The following is a 21,633-nucleotide window of genomic DNA, read 5'->3' on the forward strand; positions in this document are numbered from 1 at the left end:
TCAAGCCCATAATGCAGTCCATGGAATTGATCCATTTTTTGCTGCTACTGTATGTGGAAATCCCTAAAAACTCATACAGCGAAAACATCCACAGAGGCGCAGTTGTGTCCCGCAGAGTGTACGCACAAGAGGCACAATTGTGTCCCACGGAGTGTGCGCACAGAGGCGCAGTTGTGTCCCACAGAGTGCACTCACAGAGATACAATTGTGTCCCATGGAGTGTACTCACAGAGACACAGTTGTGTCCCATGGAGTGTACTCACAGAGACACAGTTGTGTCCCATGGAGTGTTCTCACAGAGACACAGTTGTGTCCCATGGAGTGTTCTCACAGAGACACAGTTGTGTCCCATGGAGTGTACTCACAGAGACACGGTTATGTCCCATGGAGTGTACTCACAGAGACACGGTTATGTCCCAAGGAGTGTGCGCACAGAGGCGCAGTTGTGTCCCACAGAGTGCACTCACAGAGATACAGTTGTGTCCCATGGAGTGTACTCACAGAGACACGGTTATGTCCCAAGGAGTGTGCGCACAGAGGCACAGTTGTGTCCCACAGAGTGCACTCACAGAGATACAGTTGTGTCCCATGGAGTGTACTCACAGAGACACAGTTGTGTCCCATGGAGTGTACACACAGAGACACAGTTGTGTCCCACGGAGTGTACACACACAGAGACACAGTTGTGTCCCACGGAGTGTTCTCACAGAGACACAGTTGTGTCCCATGGAGTGTTCTCACAGAGACACAGTTGTGTCCCATGGAGTGTGCGCACAGAGGGTGTCCCACAGATGCTTATTGTAGCTTTTAGTGCATAGGGGATAACAACAGGTTGTTAGGCCCTGAAGACACAAACAACAGCCTAAAGTAATATGGGTCCAAAGGTTTAACTAGGGATTAATTACCTTAAATTTAAGGCGGTTGCAATCTTCCAGTTGATGATGGTGATGATTTCCACAACCTTTCTGCAGATGCACCTATATATACTAGACATAAGAATAAATGTATCCTATAACATAGACATGGAAAGGAAAGTCTGCAAGAGCTTACAGGGATAAACACAGGATTTCCAGAGAGCGCTTTCCAAATGTTTGAGTTTAGAGCAATAGTCACCAGCCAAAGATACATAATTATCATGAAACAAGCTACGTATAGTCTGCCCCAAAGTGTAATTCATATAATACAGTACTACAGACATGCACAGGCCCAATGATAGTGGTATGCCTTTTATCAGATGCTCTCTCTGGTGCGATGATTGAGCACTCAGATCCACCACTGGCCAAGCTGTGGGGAAGCAGGGTCTCTAGGCAACTGGAACCCCCCCCCCCCCTGCATTTACCTCTGGCATCTACAAACAAGCAACTTTTATGCTCATGTCTAAGGGCCAGATATGTCAAGCTTTAAAAAAGTGATAAAATTCAGAGCGATAAACAACCAGCCAATCAGCTCCTACCTGTCATTTTTCAAACCCAGACTGTAACATGGCAGATAGGAGCTGATTGGCTGGCTGTTTAACACTCTCCATTTTATCACTTTTTGAAGCTTGATACATCTGGCCCTAAATCACATCATAAACAAAAAAGCTTGTACTTGGGGTTATCAAAGATAAGCTGTACAGTTGTGAACATTGGTCTGCAAAAATGCTGGCAGGTACAGTTTATATTGTCATTTCATTGTAAATGTTCTTCAATCACCAGACCTAGATTACTGTGGGCAGAAAATGCTAATGGTGCCCATATGTGTCCTATCCAGTGCAAATGTCGCAATATTTCTCTATTCCTTTACTTAGCAAGTCACAGTCTCTGACCAACGCCTTCAACTTCACCCAGTCATCATTCTACCGTTCATCAACTAACGAGGATGAAGCTAAAGCCGACACCATCCGAAACCTGAGGAAATCCTTTGCCAGCCTATTCTCCGATTAGCTCAGAGACACGTTCTCATTATCCATGGTTGTCTCGCCCCTTCTTTAGGATATAGGAACTGGTCTAAGAGATAATAAACAGCCGATTGAAAGACGTCTATTAGCCATATGCTTTATAGCAAGTATAACCAATGCTAGTGCATATCTCTAGTAAGAACAGTAATGCTCAGTAGAACCCATTTAAGTTTTCAATACAATCTAAGGGTAAGGGTATAATATGGGCCCAGGACATCTGTATCTCATCTACTGCTTGGCTTGTAGGCCAGTGGTGTCCAATCGAAAGTCAATGTTAGCCCTAGTACTGAAAAATGTTAACATTTGCCAAATTACAAAGACTTTGTAAATAGCAATAAATTCTCAATACTAATGTTGAGCCCAGTACACAAATACAACATAAAGATTTTCATGCGGCTCCTCGCTTGCTTATTTCTGCTCATCTGCTTTCCCATCCCCCGCTCATTTTTTCCCTCGGCTTTGTCTCTGGCTTCCTCACTCACCTGACTTGTGCCACCAGTCCTCCTGGGCTTTGCCTGCTCTGTCTGGAGAATATCAGCTGTGTTGGAGATACTGTAGAAAGATTTCGCTTTATTCTTTCAGGTGCGCTGTCTCTCACCCTTGTGTTTTTGGCCAAATATGTTTTTTGGCCAAATATGGCTAGCGACACTTATATCAGGCACTGTGAGGCTCTAGGCTACTGGTGCAGTTGTTGTGTCACAAACCTCTCCATGTTCCCTAGTTATTTGTATTGTCTCCCCATCCTAATGAGTCCAGCTGTTCTCATAAGCCTACCATAAACATATAAGGCCAACAGGAGATTGCCACTTTTACATTGCTGCTAAGGGGGCCCATCCCAAGCAGTGTTTTCAATTCCGGGTTTAGGGAAACACTAAATCCCGGAGTCGACTTGGTGGTGGAACTGGCAGACAGCATCAGGAATCAGTGACTTTACTCCACCCTCCTTATCTCTGTCCCCCTTGTCCCTCAGTCCTTTCTCTCTCTTCCCCCTCCACCCCCTGTGTTCTGGCCTCTGCTTGTGTGCTTCTCTCTCAAAGGCTGTCTGGGCAAGTTGAGTGACAAATGCCTTACACTACGCAGCCACAGAAGGCAGTTCTCCCGTGGTGGGTGGGCGTGTCTGGTGTTGGTCTGTGCATCACGACTTTTGATGTCAAGCAGCTGCACAGCTGCTGAGTCCAGCAGTGAAATGGAGGTGCTCAGTGCTGTCCGGCATAAAAAGTAAAATACTTAACATACACTGACCAATCCCAAAATCCCAGGATTGGAAGCCAATTTCAGGATTCAAAACTATTTTTTCCCCAAAATCCTGGGATCTCCCCAATCCAGATCCCAAAATTGGCCACCCTAGTTGCTGCATGCTTGTGTCATTTCTGTGGTTTTGCTCTATTCTTTGTTTTGGTGTTTGTTTAATTGAATTGCTCTATCCCATTGTTTAACCTGTGACTACTTTGTTCTGATTTTGTCGCTAACTTCCTGCTTACCTGCCCTGGTGCTGTCACCCTCCGTTTGCCCTACTGTAGTTTCATGTTCCTTGTGCTAAGTCCTTAGGCCATGCAAATAGCTGTATGCAGTCCTGAGAGCTAGTTTGGAGGGTGGTGAAGGTCTTGTAGAAAAACATTATATTTGTGCAAATGTTTTATTTTTTTATATTATTACATTTTGTTTGAATTCTGTATTCTGCAACGTTCTCATCAAAACTTGATATTAAATAGAAACAAAAACAGACTAAAATGTTAGCTATTGAGGACCCTTCACCTGAAAGCAACATATGAAAATGTAATCTAAATAAAGGCCACAACATAGTAAAGCCTTCATGTTAAATGAACAGTAAAACAATTGCATAGCAAGAGCGATGTTGCTGCAGTATAGTAATATAAGGTCTACACAAGCAGGTAATAGTTGTGTGTGTATATAAATAGATCAGTGGTTCTCAAACTCAGTCCTCTGGACCTCACACAGTTCACATTTTCCAGGTCACCCGACAGGTGCACTCATTACTGACTGACACATTTTAAAAGATCCACAGATGAAGCTAATTATTTCACTTGATTCTGTGAGGAGACAACATGCACTGTGTGGGGTCCTGAGGACCGACTTTGAGAACCTGTGAAATAGGATTTTGATGCCTGCCCTTTCATATGATGTATTTCCCTTGTATGAAACCAGCTTCCTAGATATTAAACCGCCTTCTGCTCTACTGTATACTGAAAACCGCAACAACCTTTTCCTTACTAGCTATTGCTATCCATGTTGTATCTATTTATATATCAATATAAATACTAATAATATCATGTATTAAGATGTCTACAGAATAAAAATAATTGCCTACAATGATTTACTGTCTCTTTATTCCGAACACATCAATAATTCTTACATCTCCAAAACAGCCACTTGTTTTCCCACCTTGACAGAACATATGAGTATTCCTGCTTCCTTCCTAATTATTATTATAGGATTGCATATCCAATATAGATCTGGGAGGGATATACCACCCAGGCAATGCGATCCTTTCAGACAAATGTAAATCCCTGCATTGACATGGACTCAGAGAGGAGCCCGTCCCTGCAATCTTCTTCCCCATCTAAGAATGTCGATAGCCCCAAGACCTGATGCGATACTGCCCAATGTTGATACATCACGCAGCACTGCATCCCCCATAGAAGCCTATGGGGGATGCCACTGCCGGCAGGACAGGAGGGACCACAGCAGAGATTCCTGCTGCAGTCTCTCCGCCTTACATTCGGGGGATAATTAATATTTGCAGCTAATCCCCAAAAACTTGTGTATTCTGAGAATTAGCTGCAAATAATAATGGCCCTTATAGAGGCTCTCCCTTCGATTCCCATAGTTTGTTCAATAAAATAGGATCCTGGACTGTATCTATATGTATAAGGAGAAGTACCGCCAGTAACCACTAGAGACCATTCAATGAACCAAATTACTCCTTTGTTTGCTAAAATATGTCATAACAAAGTGAAAGCTATTTTTGTAGGGACACTAATCTGTTGCAAATTTGTTGGATATGGACAGAGGGAGCTGCATACCTCCTAACTGTATTAAACCTTTCTACCTGGCAATCTGTTTGCGGGCGGTACACTGAGGTGGTAATCCTGTCTACCTTTAACAACGGCACAAGTCCTTCATAAGTTTAGAAAGAAAAGGGGTACCTTCGGTATTCCTTGGTGAGTATTCAGGATTAGTAGCTCTTTGGCAATAGTGGCAGATTTCATATTACGCAGGGGTATAGCCTCCGGGCTTCTGGTGATATAATCCACTACCACTAGTATGTATTGATGCCCTCAAGCAAATTTTTCCACTGACCCAATAAGATCCATCCTAATTCGCTCAAAAGGCATGGAAATGATAGGGAGGGGCACCAGTGGAGCCCTAAACTGTGGCCTAGGTGCCATCTTCTGGCACACTGGGCATTCCTGACAATACCTCCTGACTGAGGCATAAATGCCAGGCCAAAAGAACCTTAATTGTATGCATTGGAGTGTTTTCTCCTCCCCCAAATGGCCACCCCAGAAATGTGTACAGTATGTGCAGCTTCTAATTCCAACTGCTCAAGTTTTTCGGGAACTAACAACTGATCTACTCTTTTCCCCTGTTAAGTAGCAACACAATACAGCAAGTCATTTTTCAATACAAAATACGGCACACCCTCTGATGGTAAATCAGCAATCACCCTACCCAGGGCCGTATTTCAGTGCCATAGCGCCCCTAGGCACCACATTTTTTGCCTCCCCCAACAAGAGAGAGAGAGAGATACCTTCAGCAGCGCAGGGCTGCAGTTCCCGGGTCGATCCCTGGCAGCACAAAGCCGGGGACGGGGCCTGATCCCCATCTAGCTGCCGAAGCCACAGTCACCACCGCTGGGAAGCCTGCTCCCAAGTACCTATCTGGTCGCCAACGGGTCCCCACTCCTGCCTCAGCAAAGGTCAGGCAGGGAGGAGCCCAGGCTGCAAATGGGTGCGGAAGGGGGCCATCGCAGGGCAACTTCACTCGATCCCCAGCGCCGGAAGCACTATGATGGCTGCCTTTCCCCTAGCGCCGGGTGCTCAGCAGCACCACTCGTTCTCCAGCACCGAAACTAAGCGCTATGCTCCTGTCATGACATGACAGGGCTGCCTTTTTCCGGCCCTGGTCAGCACTTGATCCACGGCGCCGGTACACAACTTCCCAGACGCTGCAGGGAGAGCTAGGGGAGGGGGACGGCACATCCCGCGCGGCGCTAAAGTAATTTAAAAAAGGTGACAAAAGAAAATCACGCCACTGCTTGCCGCCCCCAGCAGGTGCCGCCCATAGGCCGTGCCTCACGGGCTTAGTGGGAAGTCCGGCCCTGACCCTACCATTAACTACTTTTACAGTATCAAAGGCGTGTACCAGATTGCTGTCCCTGTATCTGGGCTTGATGCCATTCAGCCTGAGTTTGCTGCCCCTCATGCATCTGAATCTGGGTTTAGCTGTGTACACATGCTTCGATTTTTCCCTGTTTTCTATTCGATTTTGCTTATACTGTAGAAGCAAAATCAAATCGAAACCTAATCGAAATCGAATTTTTTTTAGGACACTTTTGACTGACTTTCGATTTGATGCGTGCTCCAGTTTTCTCTATATCGAAAAGAAAAATAGACTGTGCAGCCAAGGAAATATCGAATACAATCCAGTAAATCGAATGTGTACACTGTGTACACTGCGAAATAGATATCGAATCGAATGTACAGATCTAATGGAAAGATCTAATGCCAGATCTAATAGAAAATCAAATCTAACATCAATTCGAAAGCAAATTGAAGTGTGTGTACACAGTCAGATCTTGTTGCCCTGCAGACAGTCTAGCAAACATTTTCATTAGAGGGCCCATTGTACTCTGCTGTTCCCCTTTAAGGGCAAACCTAGGTGGCTTAATATAATGTGCCAGACTTGCACAACAGTGTTTGACTTTGACACCTGTCTGCTTTACTGTCCACTTAACACAAAACAGCAAACAATGTTTTTAATGGTATGGTGGCCTTTTTTTTATTTTTATAAGGATTAAGCATAACATGAATGCAGACAGTTAACAATAGTCATGCAGAGTGGTTAACAAACAGTAAAAATCAGGAGCCGGAACCGGACTCTTCAGCCCTGGAGCCCCGGAACCAGTACCAAGGCCCCGGAACCGGACTCTTCAGCCCAGGAGCCAGGACCCCGGATCCAGGGACCGACCCAAGGGCTCAAGGCAGGTAAGTATCAGTATGTGTGGGCTGTGGATGTATTAAACGTTTATTTTTCTGGGTGTCAGTGTGTGTTTTATTTAACTATTTCTTGTACTGTGGAACTACAAGTGCCAGCGGGCCCTTTAATGCCCCGCATGCTGGGACTTGTGGTTCTCCAAGCCCCAGCATGCGGGGTAGGCTTGCTGGGACTCATAGTTCTACAGTATAAGACAATAGTTTTTATTCTTTTTTTTTACACTTTTCATCAGCCCGATGCCCACCGCCCAGGGGCATCGGGGACAGCCCCGGACTTTTAGCATGGGCTGGTAAGTCCTGGAGGGGGGGACCCCTTCTTTGGGGGGGTCCCCACTTCCCCAGGACCCCTGCCCATGCTGACCAGCCAGGGGGATAATGCTTTGGCCACGGGACCTTATATAATAAGTGTCCCCCGGCTGTGGCATTACCCTGCTGGCTGGTTGGGTCTGGTGCTCGTTCTTGAAATGCGGGGGACCCCTAGTCATTTTGTCCCCCGTATTTTGGGAACCAGCGCCGGACCTTGAGCCTGGTGCTGGTTTCATTAAATCAAGGGGACCCCTATTTGTCGGGGACCGTGATTTTATGTCACCAGCACCGGCTCAATGAGCCCGGGGCTGGTTATGCTCTGGCGGGGGGACCCCGCGCAGTTGTTTGTTTTTTTTTTTAAAATGCAATTTCCTGCAAATGTGCGATTTTCAGACCTGAAAATCACACATTTTCAGGACTAAAGAAATCGCATCAAATCGCACTTAGTCGCACTATTTGGGCCGTTTTTCGCATCTCATTAAATATGCGAAAAACGGCCCAATCTTGCGATTTTCAAAAGTGCGATTAGGTGCGGTAAAAATAATGCGGTTTTTACCGCTACACATAGAATGTCACCCACAGTATCACTTAGAAAACAGCACAAAACTGCCCCCTGTGTAGGCCACCAAAGTCATAAGACAAGAGGAATGATTTAGGAGGTCTATTATAGTAGGTAGATGTTCATGTGCTGAGGCAGTTACTTGCCTTGCTGAGTTTCTTATGCCTGTTCTTTAGCAAGGCACGACTGCTCCACTGCTGCATAAACTGTTCCTACCAATACACAGGTCTCCAATACATACTGTAGAGCACAAATCTGGTGCCCAGCCTGAGAACCCTGCAATGTAGCACTGCATCTTATGCACAGCGACACTCAGGGTAAGGGAGCAATTTGCTGATTTTCCTTCATTATTATTTATTTCATCAGTGTAGACCTGCATCAGGGAATGGTCAAATGGCCTGCAGCTTGTTAATGAGTCGCCAGAACCCGGAACTTGTTACAATATGTTCAGCACTATATACTGTAAGCGGCCTCCAGTGAAGTTACCAGCTTATTGCTCCTTGTCTCTGTAAACCAGCATTGTGATTCCTGTAGCTTCCTGGCTCTTCGCCCATGCCCTGAACTCTGGTTCTCGGATGACTTCTTTCTCTGGATCTTAACTATTGGCTCTTGGCCGACTACCTCTACAACTATGGACCCTTGGCTAGTCCTGGACTTTGCTATCCTTTAGTCCCAATGGCTTATCTTAAAGGTACAGTACACCATTTTCATTATAAACCACTACTCCGACCTATCCAAACTATTTCACAACCTACAAGTTTCGACACTGGTATAGGTTCTAATACTCGCAACAAGTTTGCTGGTGGGCAGTAAGGTAAATAGGCCATGGGAAGAAATGGATGACTTCTTTTATTGCTGCCTGAGCAAGTGGTGCCTGAAAATGAACTACTGTAGTATGGCACGCAGCACTACTCTTCTTACCTTCAGGAGTTATTTTATGACTAGGGCAGGGTCACTTTTTTACACCCATGCCCCGGCCTTCTGGCACAATTGTGTTGTCACAAGCCCCGACACCATTTTACAATGCCAATATTACAGCACTGTAAATCCCTGTGAAGGTTATGATGACACAATTCAGCATGAATCATATTATCGGACTGCCCATTTTCACACAGCAGACAGGCAGAAGAGGGACCGGAGGTAGGGAGAACCATTTTGGGAGAGTTACCATCTTTTTTTGGTGTTCGGGAGTGCCACACAATTTTAGGGAGCTTTCCGACAGCATCCATGGGTGGCAAAGGTGCTGTACTGCAAAGACGGAATAACAGAATGAATGGAGACAATGGAGTCTAACAAGTGTGGTGGGCTCTCTGTCACGCACAAGGCGGGGGCCACATGTTCTATATCAGCCCACTGGGGATCTTCTCTGTGGGCCCTATGGCCAGTCCGCCCCTGCTTTACACCCACCAGTAATCAGACTCATCATAGTGCTGTCGTATTTACACATGACTATCATATTTGATTGTAAATATTACAAATATATTACAGAAATGTTCAGGAGTCTTGCAGTAATTGGGTCAGACATTGACCCAAAGTGGATGGTGGTAAGTCGAGGTTGGTGGGGCAACCGGAGAGTAGAGCAAGAATCGGGAGGGGGGGGGGGGGTAAAGGCATCACAAGGGGGTGCGGTCACGCCAGGGTGTCACCCCTCCAGGGAGTGACACTAAAATGCTGGCTCCTTCACAGTGACAGGAGCTGGATGCTACACTATAAAATTATCCTGCAACATTAGGCTCCTGTCACTAAAGAAGAGCCGACAGAGTCTCTTGCTGCAGCCCAGCATATCTAACAATGTTGGACACATCCCATAAAGGACCAAATCTGATTCACAGTCACTGATTTTCAAACATACCCAACAGTATTTAATATTTTCCGGAACATTTTAGAAATGTTTTACTATGAAGTTTGTTTAGTGATTTGTGTTACATGTACACATAGATTTTATGAATTGCTCTTACGTAACCAATCTCTTTATCAAGGTGCAGGTGTCTCATGCTATTTCTCATTCCACAGTACTAATGTCATAATCTAGGGAGGGGCGAGGTATTTTGGGAGGGTGTAATGCGTACAATACAAAAGTTATAGATTATACGCAATGTTTTCTTCTACTCTTTTTCTCAAGGCCTGGCAAAGCAAAGAAATCAGAACTACTGGCCTAACTCGTTCATAGCTGTATGTATTGTGTGTTCCAATGACATGCCTGAGCTACACCATACACTATATATAATACAACTGCAGAAGACTCCATGAAGGAAACAGTGAGGTATAGTGTTGTTCTAGTTCAATATAAGGAAACTGTGGGATGCTGTCAGAGAAAACAATTCATTTCCTCTCTCCTGGCCATCTAGTTTGCCTCCCCGGATAGGATATTATTAGGATCAAAATAGAAAAAGAGGATTTGGGTCACTGAGACCGGGATAAAAATGTGTGACCTATGTATGTATGCGTAAGAAAATAATTTACATGTTAATTACAGTAGAAAGATAAGAAGACTCCCTAAGGGATATACCTTCTTACTGTACATTACCTTATTGTAATAGAGCAAAAGGATCGAAAATAAATAGTGATGGTCCTGTTTGTGTATGCTTATTACAGCAGTATTGGGGCTTTTTTCATAATGAAATGTATGTAACTTGCTTGTTTGTAGTAAATAATGCATACCTCCACCTGTCCTAATTTTCATAGGACATCCCCTGTCATTAATCTAATCACTGGGAGAGGAGGCATGCCTTACATGCTTGTTGGCAAGGGGGAGTGAAATGCTCGTTGCCAAGGGGTGGTGAAATGCTCGTTGCCATGGGGGGAGTGAAATGCTGCAGCTTGAGGCAATGAGGACTGCCACAAGCTGGGCAGAATTGAAAGCGGTGACAGTCGGGCAGAGAGCGGTGGGCTGCCCGGCTGTATTAAAATTCAGAGCAGGTCCACGGCTATTTTGAAATCTCACCCTGGCTGGAAGCCAATCAGAAGCAGCAGTGGTGGCTTCAATTGGCTTGTGAGCCATCGCTAAATTTCAAAATGGGCACGGACCCGTTCTGAGTCTGAATAGGGCCAAGCAACCCACCGCTCTCTGCCCGGCTGTCACAACTTTCACGCGCAGACCAGCGATATGTCTAATGGGTGGTCTGGTGCACCCTCAGATCCTTAGATTTGCCTATGCAAGAGTCCCGATTTCCAAAATGCAAATTTTGGGAATAATGAGCATATTTCATTTGAAATAATAAAATGTTGTTGAGCATTTAGGGCCAGATGCACCAAGCTTCAAAAAGTGATAAAATGGAGAGTGATCAACAACTAGCCAATCAGCTCCTAACTGTAACAGCCTGGGTGGAAACGGCACTGGACCATGGGAACGCAGGCGGACCGATGCCCGACAGGGGCGGCCAGCTGACATCACAGGACTTCAGCACCCGCCTCCTCTTCGGCGGACACCGAGGGATATAAAAGTCAGTTGAGACTTTATATTTGTGAAGGCAGGACAAAATCATTCGATGGTAGGCGACCATCAATGATTTCTCCTGCTGCGGAGGCATGTAAGGGAATGTGTTCTCGTTATACATCCCCTCGCAAGTTACCGAGAGGAATCGGCGGCCGCAGGGGGTGGGCGTTCAGAGGGGGGGGGGGTGCATTTCAGGCACTTGGAAATCTGCTGCAATGTTTGCAGTTTCCCGAGCCAACCTGAATCAAGGACAGAGCGAAGGATTTACAGAGTAAAGGGGGAGAAGCGAAGAGGCACAGAGGGAAGTGTGGGGAAGCTGAGAGTAAAGGGGGAGGAGCAAAGTGGCACAGAGTGAAGTGTGGGGAAGCTGAGAGTGAAGGGGGAGGAGCCAAGAGGCACAGAGTGAAGTGTGGGGAAGCTGAGAGTGAAGGGGGAGGAACGAAGAGGCACAGAGTGAAGTGTGGGGAAGCTGACAGTGAAGGGGGAGGAACGAAGAGGCACAGAGTGAAGTGTGGGGAAGCTGAGAGTAAAGGGGGAGGAGCAAAGTGGCACAGAGCAAAGTGTGGGGAAGCTGAGAGTGAAGGGGGAGGAGCCAAGAGGCACAGAGTGAAGTGTGGGGAAGCTGACAGTGAAGGGGGAGGAACGAAGAGGCACAGAGTGAAGTGTGGGGAAGCTGAGAGGGAAAGGGGTGGAGTGAAGGGGAGAAGCAGATACTCTCTGTATTGTCTGGCATTCGCTTAAATGTTATCTGTATTGCCAGATGGCCACTTAAATTCTCTTCATATTGTCTGGTGGTCACTAATATGCTCTATGTCAGGCATGTCCAAACTGTGGCCATCCAGTTGTTGTGAAACTACACATCCCAGCATGCCTTGCCATAGTATTAGCATTCCCTAATAACAAAACTGTGGGAATTGTAGTTTCTCAACAGCTGGACCATAGTTTGGACATGCCTGCTCTATGTATTGTAGAGTGAGCTATAAAATGCTCTTAGTATTACACGGTGGTCCTGCAGACAGTATTAATGTTTTAGTTATTATTTTGTCATAATTGTTATATTTATATTGTTCATAAATCTAAAAATTATTATAATAATAATAATTATAATCTATATATATATAAAAATCGATGTGTGTATGTTACAAACAGAAAAAAATTAAGTCCCAAGGCGCAACCGCCTTTCTTCAGCCGAGTCCACAGAACGGGGTCACCACTCACCCCCTATGTCAGGAAGCTCGTTTGGAGAAATGGACCAGGGGCAATGAAAGGTTTGTAGACACAGTTATCCGATGTTCCTCAAGAAGGTGGAATATACAAAGCAAATGAAAGCATGTATGAGAAACAATTCTGCTAGGACAACAGAATGTTAATAAAATTCTGGGAATGGGTAACTGCAAGCGTACCCTCACTCATGATAAAAAAAAGGAAGATGGTGCACATAAAGGTATCTTTTATGGGTTCACCACGGGTGTAACTTCAAAGGTAGAGGATGCGTACCATACTCACAAATAAATGTGTAACTACAGACGCATCTCGGTATCTTTATTTTGTTGGGGGGGCTCCTTTCACGGAGGATGTCAACTCCTATATACGGATGTGAAAAGACAAAGATACCCACTTTCAATGTCGATATATTTATTTAAAAAGTAGGTACATAAACTGGGATATGCAAAGATGTAACAAAAGTCCAGTACTGGCTGGGGTATTGGCCTTATATCCCAGACTGTCACCGTAGACAAGCAGTAATCCCAGTGAAAAAACAGCAAGTGCGCTCCACTCCTTCCAACGCGTTTCAACAGGATAACCTGTCTTTTTAAAGGCTTGGGCCCTTATTCTGAATCGGACGGTACGGCCCGCGTGCGGCCGTACCGCCGATGTTTTTAGTCTGCCCATGCGCAGAGGTCAATCTGCGCATGTGCAGCCCCATTCGCCGCAGACGTATTTCGTCCGCCGCAAAGGGGGCGTATAGGGGCGTGAGGGGCTTCATACCCTCATTTCCCTATGTATACGCCCCGCGTTTCATGGGCGTTCCCATGCAAACGCGGGGCGTATGCATGCTAATCAGGGTATGACGCCACTGATGGGGGCGGAAAGCTGACGTCGCCGGATGTCAGCTCTCAGCCCCCATACAAGCTATCACACGGACGATTGTCCGTGTGGTCTCAGCTTGCGGGAGCTGCTGTGGCGTGCGGCCCTGCCTTCGATGGTCGACGACCATCGAATGCAGGGGGCAGCTCCCACCATGGTGGAGGCGTACGCCCCACCATTTTTATGCGGATCGCCAGCCGTCCGTGTACGGACGGCCGTGGCGATCCGTCTCGTGGGCGGGGATTGGTTTGTGCGGCCGGAGCACCGTGTGCGGCTCCGGCCGCACCAACCAGAATAAGGGCCCATGGAGAGGAGTGATAGGGAGTCCATATTTATATCAATGCACATTAAGCCAGATTGGCCTACTTCCGCCGGATGTTCAAACTGGGCGGAAGTGCCATAGAATATAGTTAATATTGCTATAGGACAATAATGGAACATCATGTCCTACAGGGTTATAGTACCAAACCAGCGGTTAGATGGATGGAAGGTAAAAACATACACTATAAGTACATAAAGTAAATAAAGTGTCCAGCGCCGCACTCCGGGCACCGTGGAATGCACCGGAGCCGGCCGCTGGAACGCATAATGACTTCCGGTGTGTCACTTCCGGAAGGAAGATGAAAACACGTAATGTAATTACTGTAAAGCGTCCAGCGCCGCACTGTGTGTATGTTCCCTATGGACTCCAAAACGGCGTGACCGATTTTGATTAAATCAAACTTCAGATTAGCCCAGCAGGTGATCCCGTGAAGTTTGGTAGTGATCGGATTTTTTTTTTTTTTTGGCAATTTTCACCAAAGTTATGCAACGGAACCAGATTGCCCATCAAAAAATTGTCACCAAATTTAACAATAATCGGTGGCAAATTCAAAGACGAAGACGTACTGATTCCACACATACTGATGATTTCCAACGATTTACCATTCGAATTCAAGCGGCTCCAGTTCCCTTTGCATCTTGCCTTTGCTGGCTTAAATTTGGAAAATTCATGTTTTTCACAGGGCCAGTTGTATGTGGCTTGCTCCTGAGTTGGCACACCGAAAAATGTATACGTTTTTACTCCAAATAAAAAAAATAAAAAACATTGTCTATCCGCTGGCCTTAAGATGAATTAATAAAATAAATATAATTTCCCATTTGCCTTAAATACATGTTTTGTTTTGTTTTTCTGGTGGGGGTAGCAGATATGTACCTATAGATATCTGCTAAAACTTCTTAACATGACCGCCCCCATCCATCCACCAGAAGTCATCTGGCTATTGATAATTAGTGCTTCCCGTGCGAAGCCGGGGCGGGTCGCTAGTAATATAATAATTTTGAAAGATGTATGTATGTGAGTGGCTTGGCGGTGGATATTTGGGGGAGCCGGGAGCTATTGTGTAGATTTGCCTAGGGGTGTCTAGAACCCTTGCACCTGCCCTGACTGTGTCCCCTTTATCCATAGCCTTCCATTCCTGTACCCTCACGGTCCCTCCCCCAATGCCTGACCCAAACCCTCCCCGCTAGCAGGGCCAGGGGGGGGTCAAAGGGTACACCTGTATAGGGCCCTGACCTTCTGAGGGGCCTCAAGGCTCTGAGGGATTCAGGGGCTGCAAGCATGGCTGCTGCAGTGCATTGCCTAGCAATTGTTTAGAAAGGCGCTGGCTGTTCAGCCACCTTGTTTCTTGAAAGGAACTTACTTGGTCCTCCCTGAACCTCGTGGCTTGTGCAGCTCCCTGTACTACTGAGTTTAGTCACATCATGTGATGCACCGTACAATGCTGCGCCCTACCATCTGCCCTTCCCTGTTCTGTCCCTGCAGTGGTAATGGTCTAGCCACCTAGGAGGAGCAGGACTGCTGGAGAAATACAAGGACTGGAACTTGAGTCTGAATAGTGGCGATGGCGGTACCGGGTACTGTAGGTGCATTGGTAAAAGCGACAGAAGGGTTGTCCTTTATTAAAACAAAGAAAAATTTTCACTATGCAATGTAATTGTCATTTCAAAGTGCAGATGCTAATATGGCCCACTGTGCTCAGTAGTAGTGCAGGAGATTTTTATTACAGTACATTGCATAGTGAACCCCCCGCTTCCCCAGCCTAACCATTACCAGCCTCGACATACTTACGTTCGGCATCCCGGCAGTTGGGATTCTGGTGCCAACTTCCTCATTGATTGAATTGTAGCACCAGTCTCCTGGTAGTAGTCAGGATGCCAGCATCCCAACCACCAATGTGTATGGAGCTTTTCAGTGTTGTAAGGTATATTCCTTTTATTAACTCCGATGGACACCCAAGCTGATCAATGTGTAAAAAATAAAATTCATATTCACCTCTCATGGTCAATTGATTACTATCCATGTGGACAGAAGGTTAGAATGGAATAGAGGGTGGAGCGTAGCAATGCACCATGCCCGAAGCATGGAGAGGGAACACTGTGCACATGTACAGTGTCGCCGGGGAACCCTGTGACATTCGGTACCAAAAAACTGTAAACCATGTGACTTTCGACCATGGTCTCCTCGATCACCCGCTGGTGTATAACTAGCGTTACTGCTGCTCTAGCGGCTGCTGACTATCTTCTGGCGTCTAACTCAGCGGGATCGACTAAGGGTGGTCCACCATAACATGGTCCCTCTATACCCGGTCGACCCGCTATACCGTAACCGGTTTTAATAGTTTGCCAACAAGATGCCGCTTTACTGTTAATATACAAAAGAATATATTTATTCTCCCATTGACTATAAGAGGAGTGTAAAGAAAATGACTTTTCCTAGATGATATGGAAAACTGCTGTTTCCTGTACTCGTTCAACTTGAACTGTCAACTATTTATAATCAATTTTTTCTTGATTAGAAATGGTGGTTGACTCGTTGAGTGATTGTTATTTAATAGCCACTTCTGGGACTGCACAAATACAGCTCTCAAATGATCACCGTGATTCAGCACTTCCCAAAAGAACATTCTTCCTTTCTCTTAAACGTTGGCTAATGAGTAACAAACTGGCGTATGAAGGTGTTTCCAGCCACTCACCCTTCACGTGCTACTGCTTACCAAGCCTTTAACCTTTTCTGCTGTCTGCGATTCCTCCTGAACGTAGCATGGATCTGTGTAGGACAGCACAGTGCGGTTACTAAACTACAGAATTCTGAAAACGATCAGAACTTTACAAAGAGCTGATAAGAAAAACCTATTTCTGATGTTTTTATACATTATCTACTGTACATTAGATGTGTTGTTTTGTACAGTTGCTGAATGTTTTCATATTGTTTATTGGAATTCTTGTTCAATATCTCACATAGGGTACAAAAGGAAGAAAACATTTGTTAGGTACTGTCTGTTACGAGTTCAGGGATAGCGCTCGTTTAAAAGCTTTGTCCCTGGGATTTTGTATTGGTGTAAAAATCCTTGTTGTTCAGCATTTCAAAGATGGACGCCTAAGTATCAGGATCGAGCGTCCTATATGAATGAAGTACTGACTGTCAGGACGGAACCCCCTGATGGGGAATTATTCCAGAGGGGAAGGAAATAACGTCCGGGACACGATTGAAGTCCGGAAGAAGATGTGAGGCTAGAGGCAATACCGGAAGCCGCGACATGTGCGGCCCCTCCGGGAACCTCCGCCTCACTCAGGAACTGATTGTTTATTGAACTCTGCATACCCGGCCTATTGCGGAATGTGCAATATGTGCCGGAGGATGAATTTGTGTGACGGACTTACCTCACCACACCCATATCCTGTTTGGGGGGATAAAAGATCGTTGCTGCTTATTTTACACCACACTTCTGAAGAAGGACCTATTCAGGTCCGAAATGCATCAAGTGCTTGGTGTTTATTGATGTGGATCCTTGTGCAAGCTGATCGGCACCCTCTATTGCCAGGACCCTGTGGGACCCGATTTCCGGTGTTGGACCCTGCATTTCCTGGAACAAAAAACTTGAGGACCTGGTTAGCAGCACTTGCCTAGGATTTCCTACTTATATGCTTTTTAACCATCTACTTTTGTGAGTTTATCTACACATTAAAAATTCATTTGTTTGTACCATATTACACTATGATGTGTCTTTATGTGCCCTCAATGTGAGTCCCAATTATTGGGGGACAAAAGGGTACTTTCTTGTTTTATTTCAGAGTGAATCTCTGGCTGGCAATTTGGATTCATTACCTACCTACAATTAAGTTATGTATTAATATTTACCACATATTGGTGAAATTTATGGGAACATCTCAGGGTAGCGCTGTTTGGTGAACAAACCACTTTTCTTCTGTATCACTCCTGGTGTTATGACAAAAACACAGTTCACCAACTGCTGCATGTTTTGAGAGTGCGCTATATTTTAAACAATTCACCCTTCCAATTGTATTTGTTTTTTGTCACTGTTTAAAATTAAGCTGCAGTTATGTTCTCATATCGTGAAACTAGAAAGGAATTAATCTCATCAACATTTGAAAAAACCCCCATCCCCACCGACCTTAGTGATGAAAGCCTTGAGACCATTTTCAAAAAATTAGAGAATCTAATCTTGAAAGAAAATAAGATCTGGTGGGAGGTAGTAGCTATGGAAAAATACCATGCTGATCAGATAATTCCTAAAGGGTTAAAAATTCAAAAACCCCCTTCTTTCGGTCTAGATAATGAATGTTTTCAAAAAGAGTGGAACACCATCCTAGACACCTGTTCCCTATCACTAATATCCCTTATAATAAAAGAAAGGAGGTCTGCTTTAACAGCACTGAATGAAGAAATCACAGTATTACAGACTCTGACAAAACCCTATAAAGATCTAGAGGATTTTATCACAGCAGAAAAGGGATTACTAGCGAAAATAAATAAAAGTACAAAGGAACTAAGAGAGAAAAAACAAAAGAAATATATAAGAGATTCCAATGCTGTTAATGACATCTTAATACAAACTAACATAAAGGAAAAACTCTATGAACCCCCAAATAGGAGATTAAATGCCAATAAAAACTTTGACAGGCCAATCCCCCAAAAAACTTCTAAAAAACCATACTATGAAAATAACTACCAAAAAAGGAGGCCACCGACCAAAAATTGGCAATATAGGAATTCCAACTATGAGAATAATTACCAAAATAATTATGAAAAAAGTAATTATCAAACTAATGATTGGCAACAAAAAGGTCCTAATAAATCTTTTTATAGAAACACCCGCAATAGATGGAGAAGGAACGGCGAAATGGATGAAGCAGCGGTCCCGCTGCCTTCCAGAGTACCCCTCACAAATAGATTCTCACCATTAATTGCGGACGAGGAATATCCCTCAACCTCTTATCAGTCACCTTTTCGGTGGGACCCGAAACCACCGAGAAGGATCCAGAGATTCAACAATACAAAAAAACCCCATTAAAACATCTGTTTAAGACTAAACGTGGTAAGAGGGCTGGCTCAAAAAAACTGAAAAAAAGAGTATATGGCCAACAAACTGAGGACCAAGAAAATCATATGGAAAAGGAAGTAAAAATATTCAATTTGAGTAAAAGAGAACTTAATATTTATGAAGAAAAAATATTAATGAAGGGCTTAAAATTCGCTCCCACCTATAAACCAGGTGCATTTGATATCTTTCTTGATATACAAAAATTCATAAGAAAAATAACAGTAAAACGTTTTTTTCTAAATAAAGATAATGAAAGCCCTGAACAATCCTGTGATAAATCGCACTTTAAAGCACCGTCCACTTTCTACCCACTACAAGCAAAAGGCAGCTGTATAGACTCATTTGGAAAAGTAGTCTGTGGGGAAGTGGACAAAATAATAAACAAAAATTCCTCTCAAAAAGATGGTAGGAGATGTAACCTATCAAATAAAGAAATGGCAGCAGTAAAATCATTGAAGGAGGACAATGATCTCATTATTAAACCTGCTGATAAAGGCGGTAGTGTAGTACTAATGGATAAAGATAAATATATGGCAGAAATTTTACGCCAAATAGAGGATGGCATAACATACAAGAAATTGAAGTCAGACCCGACTTCAAAAGTTATGAAAGCCTTGCTAGAATTCACTCAAACAGCTCTTAATGATGGTATCATCACCAAAAAAGAGTTTGAGTTCTTAAATATCAAACATCCGTCCATCCCAACCATTTACGTATTACCGAAAATTCACAAAAACCCAGTTGAACCTCCCGGTAGGCCAATTATTTCAGGCTGCAATAGTATTACATCAAATCTATCATCACTAATCGATTATTACTTACAACCCCTGGTTCATAAAACAAAGGCCTACTTAAAAGACACAGGAGATGTTCTTAGGAGACTCGCAAATACCAAATGGGAAGAAAACATGTTTTTAGTGAGTGCTGACGTATCCACCTTGTATACGATTATAGATATGGAAAAAGGGATTTTAGCCGTCTCCTACTTTTTAGATCAAACAGATTTTTTACCTTCTCTTAAAAATTTTATTCTTAATGGTATAAAGTTTATTTTAGAAAATAATTATTTTATATTTAATGGTTGCTTTTATCTTCAATTGGTTGGCACAGCTATGGGTACCAGGTTCGCCCCCAGTTATGCAAATTTATTCATGGCATACTGGGAAGAGAAGTACATTTGGCCCGAAGGCCATCTGGTGGCGAACCTGGTATCCTGGCAACGTTTTATAGATGATGTACTTTTTATCTGGACGGGGAATCACTCCGAACTTGAATAATTTTGTGCCAACCTGAATACTAATAATTTCTCCATAAAACTAGTTTTTAACATCAGCCAAGAGGGTCTTTCTTTTTTAGATTTATGGATTTATATTGCTGAAAATGAAATTTGCACAAAAATTTTTAGAAAATCCACTGATTCCAACAGTTTTATTGATAGAACTAGCGAACATCACGCTAACTGGCTGGAAGGAATACCTTTCGGTCAGTTTACCAGAGTTAAGCGTAACTGCACTGATCCCACGATTTGTGAAAACCAAATAGAGGAACTAGCAGATAGGTTCCTCTCAAAAGGCTACCAACAAAAAACCATTGTAAAAGCCAAACATCGTATAGCTGGGATCAGTAGAGAAGACCTTCTTGTGGAAAAAACGAAGAGAAATAATGATGATAAATTTAAATGGTCCTTTATTTCCCAGTACAACTCTTGTTTTAAAAAGATTGAGAATATTTTTAAAAATAACTGGAAAATTCTTAAGCAGGACCCTATTTTAATGGAACATATTCCCGATCACCCCAACTTTATTTATAGGAGGGCACCGTCATTAAAAGATCAATTGGTGCACAGTAGTATAGAGACTGAACCGCGCCAAAGCATCCGAACCAAAGGGTTCCATAGGTGCGGTATGTGCCTTATGTGCAGAACGGTTAAAAGCCAAAAAGCCAAGTTTTTAAGTTTTGATACCAATGGTAAAAGTTTTAAAATAAATTCTTTTATTACGTGTAATTCAAGGAATGTTGTATATATGTTGGAATGTTCCTGCAAATTATGTTATGTCGGGAAAACAACAAGGAACCTAAAAACTCGCCTTTCCGAGCATATATACAACATCAGAAAGGGTTTAGAAACACATTCAGTCCCAGCACATTTTAAATTAGTTCACAACAAAAAAGAGTGCCACATTTTAAATTTTTATGGCATCCAACAAATCCTTCCAAAAGTTAGAACAAATGATGTTGAAAAACGTTTATCCAAGGCTGAGATGGAATGGATTTTTAAATTAAAAACATTGATGCCATTGGGACTGAATGCTGATTTCGAACTAAAATGCTTTTTAACTTGAAGTGGCTTTTTATGGCTCTTTGCCCTTCTTAAATTCTGTCTTATTTTTACTATTTTTATATTGTATTTTTATAAAGTGGCAACATTTCTATGTAATTAATAATATCCCCCTTTTTTAAAAGCTTCCAGACTATTTATTCTAAGTTATTTGGACATTTGGGCAATTTTGCCCTTTTCAAAGATGGACGCCTAAGTATCAGGATCGAGCGTCCTATATGAATGAAGTACTGACTGTCAGGACGGAACCCCCTGATGGGGAATTATTCCAGAGGGGAAGGAAATAACGTCCGGGACACGATTGAAGTCCGGAAGAAGATGTGAGGCTAGAGGCAATACCGGAAGC

At 43.8% G+C, this 21,633-nt stretch overlaps 1 protein-coding gene across 1 annotated transcript in view; it reads left to right on the forward strand.

Annotated features, from left to right (window-relative positions):
- SYN2 (synapsin II) overlaps positions 1–4,255 on the forward strand; it is a 283,187-nt gene extending 278,932 nt beyond the window's left edge. The window contains exon 13 of the mRNA XM_083156164.1: positions 1,790–4,255. Coding sequence (XP_083012290.1) covers positions 1,790–1,925 — 136 coding nt within the window. The 3' untranslated portion in view covers positions 1,926–4,255. The remainder of the gene's footprint in view (positions 1–1,789) is intronic.
- Positions 4,256–21,633: the final 17,378 nt, after the last annotated feature.

The sequence above is a fragment of the Crinia signifera genome, chromosome 8 (genome assembly GCF_055691185.1).
Source record: "Crinia signifera chromosome 8, ASM5569118v1, whole genome shotgun sequence".
Lineage (NCBI taxonomy): Eukaryota > Metazoa > Chordata > Amphibia > Anura > Myobatrachidae > Crinia > Crinia signifera.